The sequence below is a fragment of the Cricetulus griseus genome, chromosome 5 (assembly GCF_003668045.3).
Source record: "Cricetulus griseus strain 17A/GY chromosome 5, alternate assembly CriGri-PICRH-1.0, whole genome shotgun sequence".
NCBI classification, from domain to species: Eukaryota; Metazoa; Chordata; class Mammalia; order Rodentia; family Cricetidae; genus Cricetulus; species Cricetulus griseus.
The window spans coordinates 32759794-32780394 of record NC_048598.1 but is presented as its reverse complement, the minus strand read 5'-3'; the positions used below and the strand labels follow the sequence as shown (position 1 = coordinate 32780394).

At 37.9% G+C, this 20601-nt stretch overlaps 1 protein-coding gene across 1 annotated transcript in view; it reads left to right on the top strand.

The window, feature by feature from the left end:
• The first annotated feature begins 527 nt into the window (after nt 1-527).
• Nucleotides 528-20601, top strand: part of Cop1 (COP1 E3 ubiquitin ligase) — a 106690-nt gene continuing 86616 nt past the window's right edge. Inside the window, 5 exon segments of the mRNA XM_027417272.2 lie at nt 528-1317; nt 1320-1519; nt 7166-7225; nt 14509-14609; nt 19894-19970. Of these exon segments, the coding sequence (XP_027273073.1) occupies nt 1090-1317; nt 1320-1519; nt 7166-7225; nt 14509-14609; nt 19894-19970 (666 nt within the window). The 5' untranslated portion in view covers nt 528-1089.

The window sequence follows — 20601 nt, the reverse complement described above, 5'->3', positions numbered from 1 at the left end:
GGAAAAATGGGCTTACAACAAATAAGTCATCGGACAGATGCAACATTAAATACCGTGAGTTCTCCCTCCAATATGTCCATGTCCAGAAGGCGTCTCTGGCAGAAGTCCCCCCCCCCAAACCTGCAAGGCTTAGGCTTAGTTTGAAATCTCTAGGAAGGACTTAGTTCGAAACTAGGTTTGTGGCTTCTATGAAAACAAACCAGGAGTTATCAAAGAGACTTTACCAAATATCATTGAAAATTTAGGTAAGTGACAAGTCAAATAATTTCTGGTACCCTAAAATGTTTGAAACCCATGGCTCATAACCTTTTTCCACTGCCCTTACTGGCCCCCTATTTCTTGTTATAGGACTTCTGAAGCTAAACAAAAGCAGAAATACAAATTACTCCTTCCACACCACTGGGCAACAACTGGAAGCCTCAGGAGATACCGAGGAGCGATCTCACTAGTTCCCAGTCTGGATCCGCATGCGCGCCCGCGCGCACGCATGCGCAGACACCACTGCACCGCACCGCCCGCCTCAGGTTTAACAGAGCAATCCGCCAGCGTCCGCTCAGCTCAGGGGACGCGTAAGCCGCTGCTTTCCGAGAGTCTCTGGTCCTTCAGACCAAGCCGGCTACTTCTCCCTTCCCTTCACTCCCTTCCACCCTTTGACTCTACTAAGACGGCCATCCCTCTGCTGCGTCAGGAAGGGACTCAGCTTTCCACACGCTGAACCCGACGCCGGGCCTCTGGGCACAGCGCAGCTCCGGTCCCTGCGTGCGCAGCCGCCCCGGGTGCCCCGCCCCTTCCGCCGCTCGTGCGCAAGCACGGCCGCCTCGGCGCGCCCGGGTTGGCTACCCGGGCGGCTTCCTCGGCAGTCATGGCTTCTCTGATGTGATAGTTTCCCCCGCCCCCTCGCGTAGGACGCGGCGGCGGGGCGGCGGTGGAGAGCCCAACTTTATTGTTCCCCCGGCCCACCTCCCGGCGCGTCCTCAGGATGCTCGGGGGCTGAGCGCCGGGGGCGGCGGAGGGTCGCGGTGCGTCCGGGCCCTCGCCTCAGAGCGCAGGGCCGAGGGAGAGAGGCAGGGAGGGAGGGAGGGAGGCACGATGTCAGGTAGCCGCCAGGCCGGCTCGGGTTCCGCTGGGACGAGCCCCGGTTCCTCGGCGGCCTCTTCGGTGACTTCCGCCTCCTCGTCCTTATCCTCGTCTCCGTCGCCGCCGTCCGCGGCGGCCTCGGCGGCGACCCTGGTGTCTGGCGGGGCGGCTCCGGCCGCGGGCTCGGGCGGCCTCGGCGGCCCGGGGCGGCCTGTGCTAGTGGCGGCCGCGGTGTCCGCGGCAGCGGCAGCGCGAGCGGCGGCGGGGCGGTGTCCGCGGGCCTGTCCCGGCTGAGCTGCGCGGCCAGGCCCAGCGCCGGTGTTGGAGGGAGCAGCTCCAGCCTGGGCAGCAGCAGCAGCAGCAGTAGGAAGCGACCTCTGCTTGCCCCGCTCTGCAACGGGATCCACAACTCCTACGAGGACAAAAGCAACGACTTCGTCTGGTGGGTTCGCAGAGCTGTCCCTGGGCGCTCGACCACGAGTGTGCGATGCTGAAGCTGACAGGGTCCGGTGGGGAGCCCAGCTTGGTGGTGCTTGGGTTCGAGCCGGGTTGAGTGTGGTTGGGAGGTGGAGGTGGACTTGGATCCAGAGACAAAGTGACAAAATGGGGTTATACTGATGTGGGTGCTGGTGTCCGGGAACTGAAGGCATGTAAGGGACTGCCTAAGGATAGAGGTGGAGGTCCAGTAAGTGATTATGTAGAATAGGAAATATTTGGTCCAGGTCTTGAATGGTTTTTTTTGGTCATTTAGTGGATTAGGCATCAGTCTGGAGTAGTTCATGTGAATTAGATTTTCAGAGGGAGAAGACTACTGCCTGAGATTCTGAGGGATGGAATTGCTGGTCAGCTCTGTATTGTAAATACAGTAGATGGTGCTCGAAATATGGTTGGGGATGTTTTACAGAGTGATCTTTTTAAGTACCCATTGGGTGTGGGAATGTGAAATGTCTCCTCTTTGAATGAGTAGGACACTTGTAATTCTATTGTTGGTAATAATGCAGTCAAAATTTGTTCACCACCAATTCCACGTTTCAACTATCGTAATGAGGGAAACACATTATTAAATAGTGTTCAGTGTTGCACGACACTATTATAGTGCTGTGTATATATACTGGAACTTCTGAGTTTAAAAACGCTTGTATAGTCATTGCATCACATCTGGCATCTTGAATGACACAGTAGAATTCAGTTATTTGGCATCTAAAAGAGGGGCTTTAAGCAAAAGATGAATCTGATTGTCTTGAATTCTTTCGGTTTTAATTGGGTTTTAAATACTAGTTGTAGGATAAAGAGAGCTTAATTCACCTTTTCTGCTCAAAAACTAGTAGAATCCTGGCTGGGCCTTTCCTGTGAAGGGACTTGTTGATTGACTTAATATTTATGACATAGAAAACTGGCTTGAACACTATTCTTGGGGAAGTTGGTTCACTTTAGAGTTGGTCTTGTATGGTATTATTAAATATGATAGGGCTAGAGATTGTAACCATTGAGACAGATTGGATATGCTTTCTTGCTTCTTCAGAAATACAATTTGTATTTCTACTTTTGTTTAGATTCAAAGGTAACACTTGTTGAATGGTTGTGGGTATTTGTATACAATTTAAACAGTATATGGTTGGATCTAAGAGATGTTTGCATTCTTGTTTGCTTGTTTGTTTGTTTTTGAGACAGGGTTTTCTGTGTATCCCTGGCTGTTTTGGAACTAACTTTGTAGATCAAGCTGGCCTTGAACTCAGAGATCTGCTTGCCTGTGCCTCCCAAGTGATGGGATTAAAGCTGTGTGCTACCTATCACTCCCTGCCCGGCTGAGGTGTTTGCATTCTTGTCCAGTCAGTACTGTCACACGATAAGGTAGAAGCTAGTAAAACAAATAGGCAGCTTGTGGAATTTAATTTTTAGCCATTACTTGTGTTTCCATTTTCAAAAAGAAGAAAACAAATATACCAGCGTCCTTAGGTCATTTAAAAGGTGTAAAAAGTGAGAAGTCAATATTATTCAGTTATTAGCATATAATTTAGACATTGACTGTTGAACCCTTTTAGAATAATACATGCTATGGTATAGGGAACTGGAGGTGAATTGGAGCAGCTGGCACTTGCTTTTGTTATTAGGTGTGTCCTGGTTTCATTTTTGTTGCTGTGACAAATACCTTGACTACAAGCAGCTTAGTGAAGAAAAGGTTTATTTGGCTAATAGTTTCAGTTACAGTTCATTATTGTGGAGAGATCAATGCAGGAGCTTAAAAGAGTCTCATCCACAGTCAAGCAGAGAGAGAGGAATGTTCCATGCTGCTAGTTTTCTTGCCTATGACTCAGCTGGCTTTCTCCACTCCTTTACAGTTCAGGACTCCAAACCCTATGCTGCTGCCCACAGTGTGCTTGGGTCATCTTAACACTAGTTAAGAATGGAGAAAACCTCCTACAGGCATGCCTATGGTCAACCTGATCTAGTCAGGCAGTCCCTTGGTTGACACTTTCCATGGGGTTCTAGGTTGTGTTGACAGTTAAAACTAACCAGCTAAGGAGTGAGACTAAATGATTATTAATTCATCACTTGGCTGTATAAAAAGGTCATTAAGCCTAGGGGTTTGATCCAGGCGTTGGTGGTTCATGACTTTAATCCCAGCACTCAGGAGGCAGAGGCAGTCGGATCTCTTTGAGTTTGAGGCCAGCCTGGTCAATAGAGTGAGTTCCAGGACAGGCTTCAAAACAATACAGAGAAACCTGTTTGGAAAAACAACAACAACATTCCCCAAAAACCAAAACAAAAAGCCTAGGGGCTTGAGAGGAGACTTGTTCTCCCAGAAGGCTGGGGTCTGATTCCCAGTACCCACATGGCAATTCACAAATGTCTGTAACTCCATTTCCAAGGGATCTAATCCCTTCTCTAGGCCCCATAGGCACCAGGCATGTAGGTGGTACATAGACATACTTGTTGGCAAAGTACCCATACAAACCCATAGAATACATAAAAAGAATTCAGCCTACTCTCTGATCCTATATTGTATAGGTATTATATTTTATGTTCTAGAGAGAAAATATCCAATGGATATTTGTAGTTAAAATTGCTAATATTTCACTAAGAATCTCAATTCATTATTTTTCTTTCTGGTGAGATTGACTATTCAAAGAGTTAACCAGTGAGTCTATTTTGTACTTCTTAAACTATGTTTAGTTTTGATCAGACTCTTGGAATTGGTTGTGTATTAGGTAGTCTTAGCAACCCCTTTTATTCCTAATTGGTCTCTGGGTGTTTTTATCTTTTTCTATACTATGTCAGACTGTGAACCAATTCAAATTACTGTAATCTTTTATATCAAAATGAGGTTTAAGTCCAAATAATATTGTACTCATTGATAACACCCTTTTAAAGATATTTCACATCTCATTTTATCCTTAGAGTGGTTGAAAGGAGATATATTTTATTATAACACCAGTACAATGATTTTTACCTGCTGTTTAAGAGGGATAGCTAAGGGACAAAATGAGAAATTAGATCTGGAATCTCATGTCAGTACTTCCCTTTATGTGGTTAGAAAGCTTGAGCTCTAGCATACTATTCAGTGGTTCTTAAATGGGCTTGATTAGAGGTAAGAAGTTGTTTTCCTTCTTAACTACTTGTCCCCCTGCTGTGCCTGTTCTAAGACAAATCATAATGGGAGGCTGGGATGTGAGGCAGTAGATGAGGACATGCCCCCTCCACAAACATTTCTTGAGAACAGTTATTTAAAGTCACACACTCAATTTCAGGAACACTGTTAGCTTTATCATATTTGAAAATAAGTTTACATTTAATTGTAGGATTGATTGACATTTTAGATATTTATGGCTTGTAGCCTTATATATCTTACAAAAGATTGACAGTATTAAGTGGTGGGTAACTTTCACAGGCTAAAATGGCAGGGAAAATTAAGGTGACATGAGAAGTCCCATTAACCCTTAATCTAGTATGCCTTTCTTGCTGACTGAGAACCAAGAAACTTCAACAACTTATAGTGTCAAAAGTCCTAGAAAGATAGTGTGTTTTCCTACAGACATCTCATACAAGGATGTTAAACACTGTAAATGAACTGTTTTTTTCTTGCAGCCTAGGGTTTTACCATATCAACTCTAATCTATACCTAAATGATGATCTAATAAAACCAAAGTGGAATTCTTTAGAAGTGTATAAAGAAATATAAAGTAGTTCATGTTTTTCTTAATTTTTAAACTTAAAATTTAAGTCTTACCTAACCTTTAAAACTTATAAATAAATTACGTCCTTTGAAGAATGTAACTTAGAAAGCTATAGGATCACATACATAGCTGCTGTAATGGCATGCTGAAGCAGAATTCTCTGGAAAAGCCTGCACCCATGTTACAGGATTGTATAGTGTTCTTTTCCTCTATGACTCTCTAAGCAATTATTTAGTAAACTCATTAACCCTAGCTCTTCTTGAAGTTTTTGTAGCTGCAGAGCCAAGGATCAGCCTTTATCTAAGTGGAGGTCCTGAGGGTGGAATGTTGACTGCTAGTGGCAATATTGTGTTATGGTTCCCTGTAGTCATTGGCAGTTTTAGTAATACTTATTCAGACATTCCTTTGTAATCAATTTCTCTTCTTTATTGACTATTTTTCCTCCTGTTCATAGGTTATATTTTCATTTGAGTGCCTAGCATGCATATACGCGCGCTCGCGCGCGCGCGCGCACACACACACACACACACACACACACACACACACAGACACACACACACACTTTGGTGGCAGACATCGTTAACTTGAAGACCAGTTTGCTCTTTCTGATTTTTTTGTAATTAAAATTAAGCAGCACTTTGAAGGCAAGTTTCAAGAACTAATTCTTTACTAAAACCTGGTAGGCTGTACTCCTACTAACCCTTCTAGGATCTCTATTGAATGCCTAGGGTTTGAAAAATAGCTCCCTCATCATTTTATTCCTGATCTTGTGCAGTTGGACTGTGGGAAGTTAAATCAATAAAGTTAAATACTAAAACATAAGAATTTTAAGAGTCCCTGACTTGATTTTTAGGTATAACTCACATTCATGATGTAGGGCAAGATTTGTGTAAGTCTAGAGAGTCTATGGCTGGGGACATATCCAAAATTAGTGTGGATGGAATATAACAATTGAATATATATATGTTTTCCTTAGGGACCTTTCTAAAGGTAGGTGTGTGTGTGTGTGTGTGTGTGTGTGTGTGTGTGTGTGTGTGTGTGTTTTCACAAGTGCATGTATGAACAGGAGCACACCAGAGAACTGAATATCCTCTTTAGGATTGCTGTTCATCTTATTTGAAGCAGTCTTCTTGCTGGGACTTCACCAATTAGACTAAACCAGACATCCATTCTGTTTCTGCCTTCCTGGCTCTGAATTACAAATCACACACTTTTACATGGGTTTGAGAATGGAACTCAGGTCCTCTTGCTTGTAAAGCAAATGTTTTGCCAACTGAGCCACCCCAACACCCTTTATTTTTTATTTTAGTTGACGCATACTTATTTTGTATACTTAGAGTGCAGCTTTTCAGTACAAGTGTGTATGTAATGACAATTTGGTGTGTCTGTCACTTCCGGCATTTATCATTTCTTTGTGGTAGGAACATTGAAAATATTCTGTCCTAGCCAATTAAAAATGTTTAGTTTGTTAACTATACTTATCTTGTTAAATATAGACCATGCAAGTTACTTGTTTTACCTATAACCCTATATCCATTAATCATATTCTTTATGACCAATCTTAACTGCAAAGAATGCTGGGATTTTGAGTATTATTTTGATCCCTTATAGGAAGAGGAGAATAGGAATCAAAATTTAACTCACATCAGGACATCATATATGGGCTAGGTTAATATTTGAATAATATAAGTGTATTCATGGCACTTATTTTAGAATTTATTGCTCTCTGGGTCAGCTTGAATATTTTACTTTCACTAATAGTCCTGTAAATTTCTGATGAGAAATTAGACTACTTAACTCCTTGCCATATACTAAATTTGATTTGATTGACTTTGTCACTAGCCCTCTCCAATGTGTAGTACTTTGCCTTAACAAACATTTATTGGTGATTGGTTTTTCTCTTTTCTTTGTAGCCCCATCTGCTTTGATATGATTGAGGAGGCGTACATGACAAAATGTGGCCACAGCTTTTGGTAAGATGATCTTCATTCAATATAAGTGCAATTGACAACAAGTTATGTCCTTTAAACTAATTTCAGATTGTTTCTTCAACTGATAGCTCTTTACATTTTTGACAGTTCAAGATATAAAATTTGTTTAGTAGATGACATCTATGAAATATAGGCTTGAAAATATTGTGTTTATTATGCTAGCAGAAATGATGATATTTTAGAAAATCAATGTGGGTAATCAGTTATTAAACATGAGATACTAGTTACTCACTTGGGACTATGGTGGGGAAGCCCATAAAACAAGTGGACACAACAGGAAAAGAATGGAGTGGATTAAAAAGTCCTATGCCCTCTTTGTTAACACCTCACAGATTGTCTTTAGACTATATTATGCTACATTGATATATTTAAAATTTTAATTGTAAAATAACATAGAATTACAGTCTTACCCATCTTGATAATAAAGTTACGTTGTGCTATCTATGTTCATTGTTGTGTAGTCTCTAGGACTTGTTCTTTTGGCAAAACTGAAACTGCATACTCTTTAAAGTAATGCTTCACTTTCCGTCTCTGCAGTTCCCAAGAGCCACTATTCTACTTTCTGTTTGTGTGGGTTTGCCAGTTCTAGATACCCCATATACTTAGATCATGTTTCAGTTGGGGTTTTTATTGCTGTGAACAGACACCATGACCATGGCAACTCTTATATAGGAAAAACATTTAATTGGGGTGACCGGCTTACAGTTTTAGAAGTTCAATCAATTATCTTCAGGGTGGGAACATGGTAGACTGTAGCTGAGAGCCCTATGTCTTGCAGGCAACAGGAAGTCAACTGAGATACTAGGCTGTATCCTGAGCATAGGAAACTTCAAAGCCCATCACTACAGTGACACACTTCCTCTAACAAGGCTGTACCCACTCCAATAAGGCCACACCTCCTAATAGTGCCACTCCCTTTGGGGACCATTTTCTTTTAAATCACCACAAATCATATGTGTCTTTCTATGTGTGAATTACTTCACATAAAGTCCTTTGCATTCTTCTGTGTTCTATTGTGACACAATTACCTTTTTAAGTTTGAATAATATCCTGTTGTATGTACAGGTGACATTTTGTTTATCCATTCAGCCATCTATGAGGATTAGGTTGATTCAGCCTCCTGGTTCCTGGGAATAATGCTGCTATGATGTGTGTATTAATTACTTTTCTGTTGCTGTGATAAAACACCATGACCAGAAGCAGCTTATAGATGGAAAAGTCAAGAGTTTCCCAATCCAGAGGGATGGGAGTACATTGTATTGGGGAGGCATGACAGCAAGCAGCAGACATGGTGGCAGAATCAAGAAACTGAGAGCTCATATCTTCAAATGCAGATTCAAAGCAGAGAGAGGGAACAGCAAGTAGGGAGAGACTATGAACACTAAAAGCCTTCCACCAATCATACATTTCTCTTGCCAAAGATGGACCTTGCCCGAACAATGCCAAATATATGAACCTGAACCTATGAGAACTCTGATTCACATTGTTACAGTATGTGTATAAAAATACTTCTGCAGGATCTGCTTTCAATTCTTTTTAGTATTCATCTTTTTTGGTTGTTGTTTTACTTTCTGCTGATTTACTACAAAGGGTATCTTAAAGGCTAGAAATGAAGAACCAGGTCTAGATTGTCACAGACTAAGGTAGGTGGGGAAGGACATGGAGCTGCCTACTCTTTCCAGGCATGCCACTCTTCTAGAACCTCCACATGTTCAACAACATGCACATCTCTGCACCAGACATCATTTTGGTTTCTTACAGAGACTTAAGTTGCAGGAACTGATTCAATCAATGGTCATTGGGTACCAACTCACTCTTCATTTCCTCTCATCTGCCTGTTGATGAAGGTGGGCTTGAAGTTCCAAACTTTTACAAAGTAGTTAGCCCCCTGAGCAACCTGACATCAGACACCTTTTTGTTTGTTTGTTTGTTTGTTTGTTTTTTTCCATTAGAAGTAGCATATTCTACTTCGGATCAACCATCTTCATAAATTATTTGTGGATCCTGTTAGCATGTAAGATTAACCTTAATATTTCTTTAGTCCATATTGGAAGTTGTGCCTGTAATTTTATGTTGAAAATGAGTGGGCATGACATTTGGCAGGTAGATATCCTTGAGTTACTGATGGGTGAGGCCTTTGATCTGGAGGCTGATGTTTCAGGGTTAGTTGAGTTTAGATTAAACTAGCTTTCTTAATTTGTATTATTTATGTCCTCCACTAAAATGAAATTATAGCACTATATAGTCTTGACTTAGAATAGCAACTTTTATTATAGAATGATGTGCTATAGACTGTAAATATTGCTCTTAGTCGTTTTTTTCTTCATTGTTCTATGTTTTCAGTGTTAAGAAAAGGATTTTTTTTTCAGAATTCTTTGCCATGTTGTTTTTCTTTTTGTATTTATTCTTTCACAATTCATACATAAATAATGTACTTTAATCATAATACCCTCCTTATTATACACTCTTATCTCCTTCCTTCCCTCCAGATCTCTTCTACCAGAAAGTCCTCCTCCTACTTGCATGTCTTATTTTTCATTTTATGTTGATTAATTTGGTTATTTGAAAATTTTATATGTGTATATATTATGATTACACTCTCCTTTTACCTCCCTCCTGTCCTCAGCAACCCTCCTCTTCCCTACTAGTCCTTTTCTTAGCTCACATCTTTGTTTTGTGGCCCCACTGCATTTAATAAGGGGTGCCTGAATGAACATGGGCAGACAGTTATTAACTTAAGCAAGGGCAGCTTACTAGTGGTTACAACATTGATGAATATTATCTGTATGTACCTCCTATTCTGGTAACCATTAATCGCCTATAATTCCTGGAAAAAAGCTTAGCAAGTTTTGTGTCCCTCCCCCATCTGTGATGGTCTATTCATGGGCCCAGTCTTTTGGAGGTCTTGTGTAGGTAGCCACTGCTGTTGTAAGACCTTGGGTACAAAGTAGTGTCATTTCCAAAAGACAGCATTTCACAGTACTCTTTCTTTCCTGTCGCAGTCTCTTTCCATGTTCCTTAAGATTGGGGTGGGGAGGATTAAACGTGTCCTTTTTATGGCTGACCATTTAAAATTTACTTATTTTTAGCACTCTAACCAGTTACAAGTCTTTGGTTAACTGTAACCCACTACAAAGAGAAGCTTCTTTGACCAAAGCTGAGAGAAGCACTATTACATGGGCATAAACAATTATTCAGAAATCATTTTGACATCATGTCCATATAGCAGAACCACAATAGTAGGTTTCCTCCTAGGTCCAGTAACACCCCTAGGTATGGTCTTTTGACCAGATTTATAGTGCCCGGCATGAATTCATACTTACTGTGCAGCAGGCCTAAAACCCAACCAGAAAATAATTACCCCCATAGCAGATATGCTACTATTGGCACATGTGGGCACATCTTGCCTAGGAGGTTGTTATTGTAGCTTGAAAGGTTCACAGCTGGGTAAGAGAGTCTTGGTTACTTTTCTACCCCAGGAATCTGCATAATGCCTTCCACTACTATAAATGCTAGTTAGAAGGGAGAAAACTTCTATCACAATTCCAGCTTGATTTCTCTGTCCTTTGATTTAAGTAGGGTCTTATCTAGTCTGGTAGACAGTGAAGAGCAGTGGTGTCAGCCTGCATTGTCTTGTGCCTTTCGGACCTTTCTGACTAATTACTCACATAGAGGTGGCAGTCAGATTTTTGTTTAATAACTTATGGCTTCTGAGAGCAGCATTGTGTTACTTTATCTTAAGCACAGTGGCTGCTATTTCAGCAATTGCAGCTCTGCAGTTACTGGCCTGCTTCTCTGGCAGCATTGCCAGGCCTGGCAGAATTTTGTTCCTACACGCACTGGCTCTGTCCTTTCTACTAAAGGTAGCTTTAACTTATTCTATATATAAACAAGACTTGAGATTTAAAGGCTGGGGTGAAAACCTGCTAGCTTAGAGAGGTCAAGTAGCGACTAGCTAACCTTCTATCCTTGCTAGTGTCTCCCAGAAAGCACATTGTTCCACTCCTTCAAAACAGAAAAAGCTGCGCCACTCAAAATCCTTCCCTACTACTTCTGTGCCCCTCTCCAACTCTTCCAGATGCCCTCTGATGCTCTATGATTACTTTCTGTCAACTAGTTGCTAACTCAGCCTCCTGACCCAAGGTTAATTTTATTTAATTAATGCAAATGCTAACTTGGGGTTCACAGTGTGATCAAGTATCCCCCAACAGCATTATTCATTCATGTGGGCTGTTGGCTTCAGATTTTTAAAAATTAAAGTGTGATTTTTATTAGCTTGCATATTAGTAGATTTCCATATGACTTTTAATAGATGATGTTTTTATATTGCATGAAAAGCAGCGTAATGTATGTAACATTCTTTGTTACATCTGTTCCTTCATGCATGCTGTATTTATTGATTTCTAACTCAGGATATCATACTAGACTGTAAAGGAATTTGCCTTTAATGAATTAGAGAAAGAGGGTTGATCGTCACCTACAGTTAAGCTTTATATAGTTGTATGTAAGTTGCTGCACCTTAACTTTTTTAGTATAGATTGATAGTTTCAAGTCCAGTATGAGAAGTCAGTTGCACTTTTATTAGCAAGGACAATTCTTTTTGGCTCATCCCAGTGCTTTTTTTCTTTTTTCTTTTTTCTTTCTATCTTGAAGGGAAAGTATGGAAATCAGCTTATTTATATGGAATATAGTGGATGTTACAGAAATTGATGTTTTTAAGTAGATAATATAATATATTTGAATATATTGACAAGATTCTGATTTTACAACTTGTTCTGTTTCACTTATATTTTTATTTATTTTTGTGTTGTTGGAATTTGATCACCAGGGCCTTTTGAGTGTTACATAAACATTCTACTCTTGTTACACAAACATTCCACTATTAGCTATGTCATCAGCCTCTGGAGCATTGGTTTTCAACCTTCCTAATGCTGCAACCCTTTTAATACAGTACCTCGTGTTGTGACTGCCAACCATATAATGATTTCACTGCTACTTCATAATAAATCGTAAATCTCTGATTTGTGACCCTGGGGGTCATGGCCCCTAAGTTGATAACTACTGCTCTAGGCTTTTGTTGCATTATTGGTTCATTTTTCTTAACTGGAAGCTTATTGTTAACATCTAAAGTATTCTCATTTTCTCTGTCAATATCTCTCATCTTTATACTCTCCCCCAGGTTCCTCCTTCATAACTGGCTTTATTTAAATTTATTGATAAAAGCCTAACTTTTCTTACGTTTATTTCCTGATAACAATCATTCATTTCCTTTTTCCCTAAGACAACCTTTTCCACATTGAACTTTTTGTCTGTTGTATTTGTGTACCTCATCATATGTCTTTAATGAAAATAAAAACATTTAATTGTTATTTCTTTTATCTATATGTCCATATAGGAAGTGTCTATTTAGATTTGGAGCATATCTGGTGGTAATAAGCTAATCATAGCCTTGCTGTTGCTGCAAGATAGAGTTTTTAGAACAGTGTTCATATCATTTGTTTAGTACATACTAGAGTTTGTATTTATTATGGGTAGACAATTACTCTAACTTTAGGCCACTGCGCTGTGCCAAAGAGAGTTCCTGTTCTTGCTTGTTTTGAAAGTAACACATGTGAAATGAAGGTAGTAGAAAAGTAGAGCAGTGAAACATCATGAATGGAAGGTAGCTAGATAAAAAAATCAGCTTCATTTTAAAGGTGAAGTAAATATCTAGTAATCTGGACAGAAAAGGTGTGTTAGAAATGATTTTTAATTAAGTACCTTTCTAATTTCTTAGAAATTAATTCCTTTCTGATTGTCAAACTAATACACACTTACTATAGAAATTTGAGTTAACATCTACAAAGAAAGTATTTCTTACTTACAGACAGAAACACTGTTAACTAACATTGTAAATGTGTTTTTAGTTTATTTAAAGTTTTTAGTTTATTTAAAGTGTGTGTATATGATATATATATATGTATATATATATATATTCTCTCTATATATATATACATACACACACACACACACACACAGTGATGTTTGTCCCCATGTCAGTTTGATATTTTTTTGGTAAGGTTGAACAGTACTTAGAGTATTTATTTATTTTTGCAAGGTAATGCATAGTTACAAAAGGTCCATCATTTGAACAGCAAGATGGTTCAGTGTGCAAATTGTTTTTGTTATGTAAACTATCAATCTTACTTTGATCTTGAAAAGCCATGTAAAGGTGGAAGGAATGAATCTACTCCACATAGTTGTCCTCTGATCCATTGCATACGCCTCCCACTGTCACATACATAGAGTACTAATAAAATTAGCATTTTTTAAAAGTAGTGTACTACAAAAATATAAGAAAGAACATTTCCTATAGTATATATGAGTCAGTACATTTTATAATAACTTATTCATAAATAAAATATATATACACAGGTAAAATAAGATTTTCATTGCCAGTATACCATTGTACTGAATTGATAATTACAGATTTAGTCAATTTGTATGTGTAGTTTAGGTTGTTCCTCTTACAGTTTGCTCTTATGATGCTGTTAGATAACTCTGCATTGGGTAGCATATATTTTTCCCTATGATAAACTCCTATAAGTAAAATTTACCATATTAAAAGGAATATAAAGCCTTAAGATTTTTCTTGCATATACCTTTTAAGAAAGTTGTACTGGTTGCATTTCTGTCAGCTATTTACAATTATGTCTTCTGGAGCATAACAATATTTTATTTTTCCATTCCTGTTAGTAAAAATTAACACATAGTTTTTGAATCATTATAGTAAAGGTGATGATTTTCTCATTCTCTTTGACTTGATTTTTGTCTTTCCTTGACTAGAGTTTTTGTTTGTTTGAACTGTGTGTGTAATATAAGGATATTAGTACTCCCAAGATTAGTTAGACCATAGCCATTTGCTTCCCTAGGAAATAAAATAAATTCATAACCTAAAACTTACTTAGTCCTCATTTACATTTTATGCTACATGTACATGTAGAATTTTTTGAGTTTATTTTGAAATAGTTCATATATTGTTCACTCAATAAATGCTGAAATAGTTAAAATATTGTTCAGTCAATACATGCTGAAATAGTTTACATATTGTTCATTCATTAGGTACTTTGTATTTCATTTGTTATACAAAGATATAAGTGGGAATAAATTGGCTATATTAGTTATGTTGAAAGTGAGAACACTAATAGACAGTGTTTTGTGACCAGTTTGTTAATTTCTTCATTGTTTTAATTAAGTTTGTGTTTTTTTCCCCCCCATGCTAATAGCTACAAGTGTATTCATCAGAGTTTGGAGGACAATAATAATAGATGTCCCAAGTGTAATTATGTTGTGGACAATATTGACCATCTCTATCCTAATTTCTTGGGTGAGTCTTTGAAATTATTTTTATTATACTCTTTCCACAAAATATATGCTAACAATAGTTTATTCAGAAATCCCAACTCAGAAGTAAGCAAGTTTTTCTCTGTTACTCACCAGGGTGCTTTCATCTTCTTGGGCTATGGCATAGACTCTATACATGGTTAGTACCATTTCTTGTTATTTTTCAGTTTCATAAAAACAAAACCCAACATGCTCTTCAGAGTTTTTTGCACATGTTTAGACAGAATGTAAGGTTTCAAAAGGTTGTCTGAGGTCTAGAAGCCCTTTATGTTTTTGTATGTAGAATTTATTACATGTTTCTATGTTTCTTCTGACATGTTAGCAGTGAAAAGTAACAAAGGAAAGGTTTGATGGGGAGGGAAAACATATGCTTGGTCAGTGTTGACTGATTGGAGAAGAAAAAAATTGAATATGGGATTTCCTGGATAATGAGTGTATGAACTGGAAAGGTCTCCCAGTTGGAGGAAGAGGATATAAATACAGGATTTGATATGGAAATGTGAGAACTGTAGTAAAACTTTAGCTGTAAATGGTAAAATCTTGGAACTAATGTAATCAGGTGCTAATTGTGAATTTAAAGATGAATGGTTTTAGTTAGATATGTTCTATGCAACACTTGGGAGGCTAACACAGAAAGATCCTGTGTGATTCAGGCATCCCTGTCTTAAAATAAGTTATTATTAGTTTTACACATTGAATTTCTTAACATAAAATTAGAAATTAACGGAATAGGACTATTAGACATGATAGAAATAGTAAGACTAATCTTATCTGCCCAAAATATATATAAATTTCATGATGATGATTAGTTCCAAGTAGAATATTCTACTTCCTATGAAAAACAAGTAGTAAAACGGGTGTCTGATTGTCTGGGAGATTCCAGGTTGCTCAGGGGGCTAACTACTTTGTAGAAGTTTGGAACTTCAAGCCCACCTTCAACAGACAGATGAGAGGAACTGAAGGGTGAGTTGGTACCCAATGACCATTGATTGAATCAGTTCCTGCAACTTAATGAAGTCTCTGTAAGAAACCAAAATGATGTCTGGTGCAGAGATGTGCATGTTGCTGAACATGTGGAGGTTCTAGAAGAGTGGTATCCCTGGAAAGAGTAGGCAGCTCCATGTCCTTCCCCACCTACCTTAGTCTGTGACAATCTAGACCTGGTTCTTCATTTCTAGCCTTTAAGATACCCTTTGTAGTAAATCAGCACAAGTAAAACAACAGCCTAAAGAATAAGAAAAAGAGAACTCAAAAAACACAGATAATATACTCGTTAAGGTGGCTGCTAGTAAGGATTGCAAAGATATGGAAATGCTGTGTATAGTGTTTGTAGTGGAATATAGTATGGTGTTTTCTGAAAACAACAAAATTTTCATGATCCAACAATTTCCTATAAGTAGATACCAGGAAGAATTGGAAGCAGAGTTCTGCAGAAGTATTTGCATATGCACATTCATAGTATCAGATTCACAGGAGCCAGGAGATGGAACCATGGAAGGCTAAGTGGACAAAATACAAAGTAGAAATATTACTCAGACTTGAAAAGGAAGGAAATTCTAACAAAACCTAAAACACCCCCAGTACACCCAGAGTTCCTTTTTTTTCCCTCCCCTAAGTCATCAGGTACAATCTCCAGTTTCAGGGCTTAGTCTTTACTTTATCCCTATTTTCCACCCTGCCCACCTCACCCCATGTATGTGCATTTCTATGTTTATAAAGTTTATAATTTAACTTTTCTTAGTTTTGTTATGAATCTACCTCTTATTTGCAAACTTGAAATCTATCTTTAGACTTTTATGGTGCTGAACACCTGTAATCTCCCAGCATTTCAGAGGATGAAGTAGGGGGATTTTTAGTTTGGTTCTAAACTGCACAGGGAGACTCTGCAACTCTCTCTCTCTCTTTATCTTTCTCTCCTCTTCCTTCCTTCCCTCCCTCCCTGCTCCTCATTCTCTCCTTCCCTCTGTTCCTACCCCCTCCACCTCTTCCCATTTATCTATTGCATCTCTCCCATATATACATTCATACTTAGGCAGTCAGAATGCCTGTTAGGTACTCTATTATATACTTTATGGATATGGCTTAATTTAAAGAACCTGATCTGACCTAAGGTACTCAGTGTCATCATCTAAAGAATAATCGTAATACTGTAGCTCAAGAGTACCTTAGGTAAAGTAATACAGACTTTTTAAAGTGAAAACTAAATATTTTTTAAGAAATGCTATAAGAAGTAAAGTATACATAAGAAAAAAGGAAAAAAGATCAGTTCTTTTATTTCATAGCCAAACTGCTATTTATTTAAAGGTATAATTTAAAAGAGAATTTTTATTAATTCTTTGAAAATTTCATACACTGTATTTTGACCATATTCACCCTTTTCCCAGTTCATTTCAAATCTACCCCCCCCCCCAATTTCCCTGTCAACCTGGCCTTGTGTCCTCTTTCTTTTATACCTGTCTAGTCCAGTTTGTGCTGCCCATATATTTCTAGATGTATGGCCTTCTACTAGTTGACAATTAAGTTTAATACTGTGCCCATTTAGGAGAATAATAGTAAATTTTCCCCTAGGGCTTATGATCTGTCCAGTCACAGGTTTAGGCCTGACAGTGGTGCTAGATATGGTTTCCTTCTGTAGATTGGGCATTAAATCCAATCAGAAAGTGTCTGGTTTCACTGTTGTACCAGTGAGGTATGTCTTGCCAGACAGGCTGTTAATATACATCATATGGGTCACAGTGGTATAAGATTGATGGTTGCTTTTCTGCACCAGTATTGTGCATAGTACCCTCTTTACCCTATGAAGTATAAGGGTAAAATAATCAGTGTTTTCAGTATCTTTACAAAAATTCTGAGCTGATTGGATGGTTCAGTGTTTAAGAGCACTTGACTTCTCTTCCAAAGGTCCTAAGTTCAGTTCCTTCATGGTGGCTCAGAACCATCTATAATGGAATCTGATGCCTTCTTCTGGTGTGCAGGTATGCATGCAGAGTACTCATAAACAAAAATTCTGAGTCAGTGTTTAAAGATTATTTTGCCTAACTACATTATTTCCTTACCAAAAATGTTTGAGACACGGCTTCTCTGTACAGTTCAATTTGCCCTTGAACTTGTAATTTTACCATGCAATACACTCAAATGTTACTGTGTTTATAAACCTGTGCCACCGTGCCTGTTTTTCCTTTTTTTTCTTGAAATATAATTTTTCTATAATATTATATGCTATACTACTTCATACCAATTATTGTATTTTCATTTTCTATAACTATTTTGCAATTTTTAACCTTCAAAAATCTTGACATAATGGTGTTGGTAAGAATCAAAGATGTAATAGCATGCAATATTGTAACTGTCAAGTCAAAGTTCTTACTCAAATGCCAATATAACTGAAACATTATACTCTGGCTTATTCTTTTTAAAAGATTGACTTTTTATTGTATGCATATGACCTTTTTTGTTTGCATATGTTTATGTGTACCAAGTACATGCCGAGGAGGCCAGACAAAGGCGTAGGTGGTCCTAAGTTGCTACGTGAATGCTAGGGACTGAAGCTGGTCTTCTGTAAGGCAAAGTCTATTAATCACCAGTGCCTCCAGACCCACTCTAGTGTACTTTAATTTTCTTCATTCTTTATTGTGTTAGTTCAAATTCTCAATCTCTTTTGTAGATTGTAATAATTTTGTGAGGTTCTTGTCTACTTTTTAGAATCAGACTGATGTATTAATATTCTGCTTCTAATTCTTAACTCTGTTAACCTTCATAAAACCATACTCTGATGTTTCATGAATTGGTCACACACATACACAATACACACTTTTATCTGTATTTTTTAATTTATCTTTCTGTCTAGAGAGTCTGTGCTTATTTTGGCTCTGTTCTTATTTGAACTTCATATGGCCTGTGTACTTTGTAAGTCTATGTCAATGATAGTATTTATTGGTTATCCCATTTTATTATAACGACCACATCATATGTATATCTTTTCTAGTTTGAGTTATTTGAAGCTATGGATCATTTCATTCACTGTTGAAGCTTCAAACCTAAGGTGGATTTGGTATCTATTTTGATTTATTTGTGTAGTGGACTGTATTCAGCATTTCATCTTGGATACCAACTCTGTCATGTTCCATTTGTCACCCAAATAATTTCTAGCACCATTTCTCTGCTCTTTTGTTATCATTATTTTTGTAAGAGAGAGAAAAATAAAAAACACCTCCAAATATAAATTAAAAGTCCCAGTTGTTTAAATTGCATTTGTTTCCAGAGAATTTCCAGAGCTAATAATTCAGCACTTCATTGATAATGTCACTTTTTTTTTTTTTTTCTTTCATGAGGATATGACGTGCATAGCCACCACAGAACTTCAAATTGACTTTAAGAAGGTTCAGGTACCATGTCCTTCTGGAGACGGGGAGAGAATTTTTTTTTCTCCCATCTGAAAGAGAGCACATCTCTCATTGATCAGCCGTATGTGTGTCTCCAGGCTGTGGGTGGCATCTCTATAAACCTGGCTGAGGTAGGAGCGTCAGGAATCCCAGTCAGGCTTGATATATACTAAGATCTTTTTTCAAAATCCAAAAGCAGCCATACATTGGCGGCACATGCCTTTAGTCCCAGCAATTGGGAAATAGAGGCAGGCTCTGTGAGTTTGAGGCCAGTCTGGTCTACAGAGTGAGTTCCAAGACAGGCTCCAAAGCAATACAGAGAAACCCTGTCTCAAAAAAAAAAAAAAAAAGCCAAAATCAAACTGTGATTTGGCTAGTTTGGCTTAGAATAGTGACAGCATGGTTGAGAAGAGATTTGGCATCTCTGAAAGTTATATGGCAGTCTGAGATTTGGAAAAATAATCATGTTATAAGAAGGAGGAAATGATTTTAAATATGTAATTATCAGCATCTTCCAAGGTGTTCCAAAGTTACAACAAAGCAAAAATCTTGAATGTTTGTCTCATAGAATGCACTTAAGTGTTATAACACAGTGAAAAAATAATCTCTCTCCAGATACTAATAGTATTATTATTAAGAAACATAAAAATGGGGTATATAACATAATGAATTTCCTGTAGCAGTAGAATTACTTATAATGAATTTCCTAAAACAAGTACAGAAGAAAAATTCCTAATTCAAATTAGAATAGAAAGCTAACAAAGTTAGCTTCATATTTCTTTAAAATTGGGACTCTGCAAAGATAAAATCTACGTGAACAGAACAAGTCGAAGATACATATAACAAGAATACAAATTTTGTGTGCTTTTTTATTTTTGTTTTCAGTGAATGAGCTCATTCTCAAACAGAAGCAAAGATTTGAGGAAAAGAGGTTCAAATTGGACCACTCAGTGAGTAGCACCGTATGTTTCAGCTCTTATTACTATTTCTATTTTTGTTCGTTTGTTTTTTAATAGTGGTGATTGGGCCCAGGACTTTGTATGTAGTAGAAAAGTGCCCTATGAACTAGGCAATATTCTTACCCCCCCTTACTCCTATTTCTACTAAATTCATTTTATTTGATAGTAGATATTAATACCTAGTAAAGAATTGACTGTTCTTAAAGCAAGCTTGTTTAACAGTACCTTACTCAAATAAGTAAATAATAACTTTTGTAGCTGTATTGTCTGTGGTACTTTACTAGACTGGCCATTACTTGAAGGAACTGGTGATATCACTTTAGATAGGGTTTACTTGTATCTAACTTGTGATGGGTCATATATCAAGGTATTTTGAATAAGCTGCTCATTATTGAGACAGCTGTGCTGAAGCTAATATTTTACCAAGTGCAAGCCTGAAAATCCAGGTGTTTTGATATATTATACTTGGAGATATATATTAATATTTATATAAATTAATATTTATCTTTCATGTGCCTTCTATACTTGTTAGCTTTATTTATTCAAAGTAGAGATAGTACTTAAATTGTAGCTCCGCTAATTGTGGAGAAGTTAGTTAGAATGGAAGTGCAATCTACTTTTGATGTAACAAAAC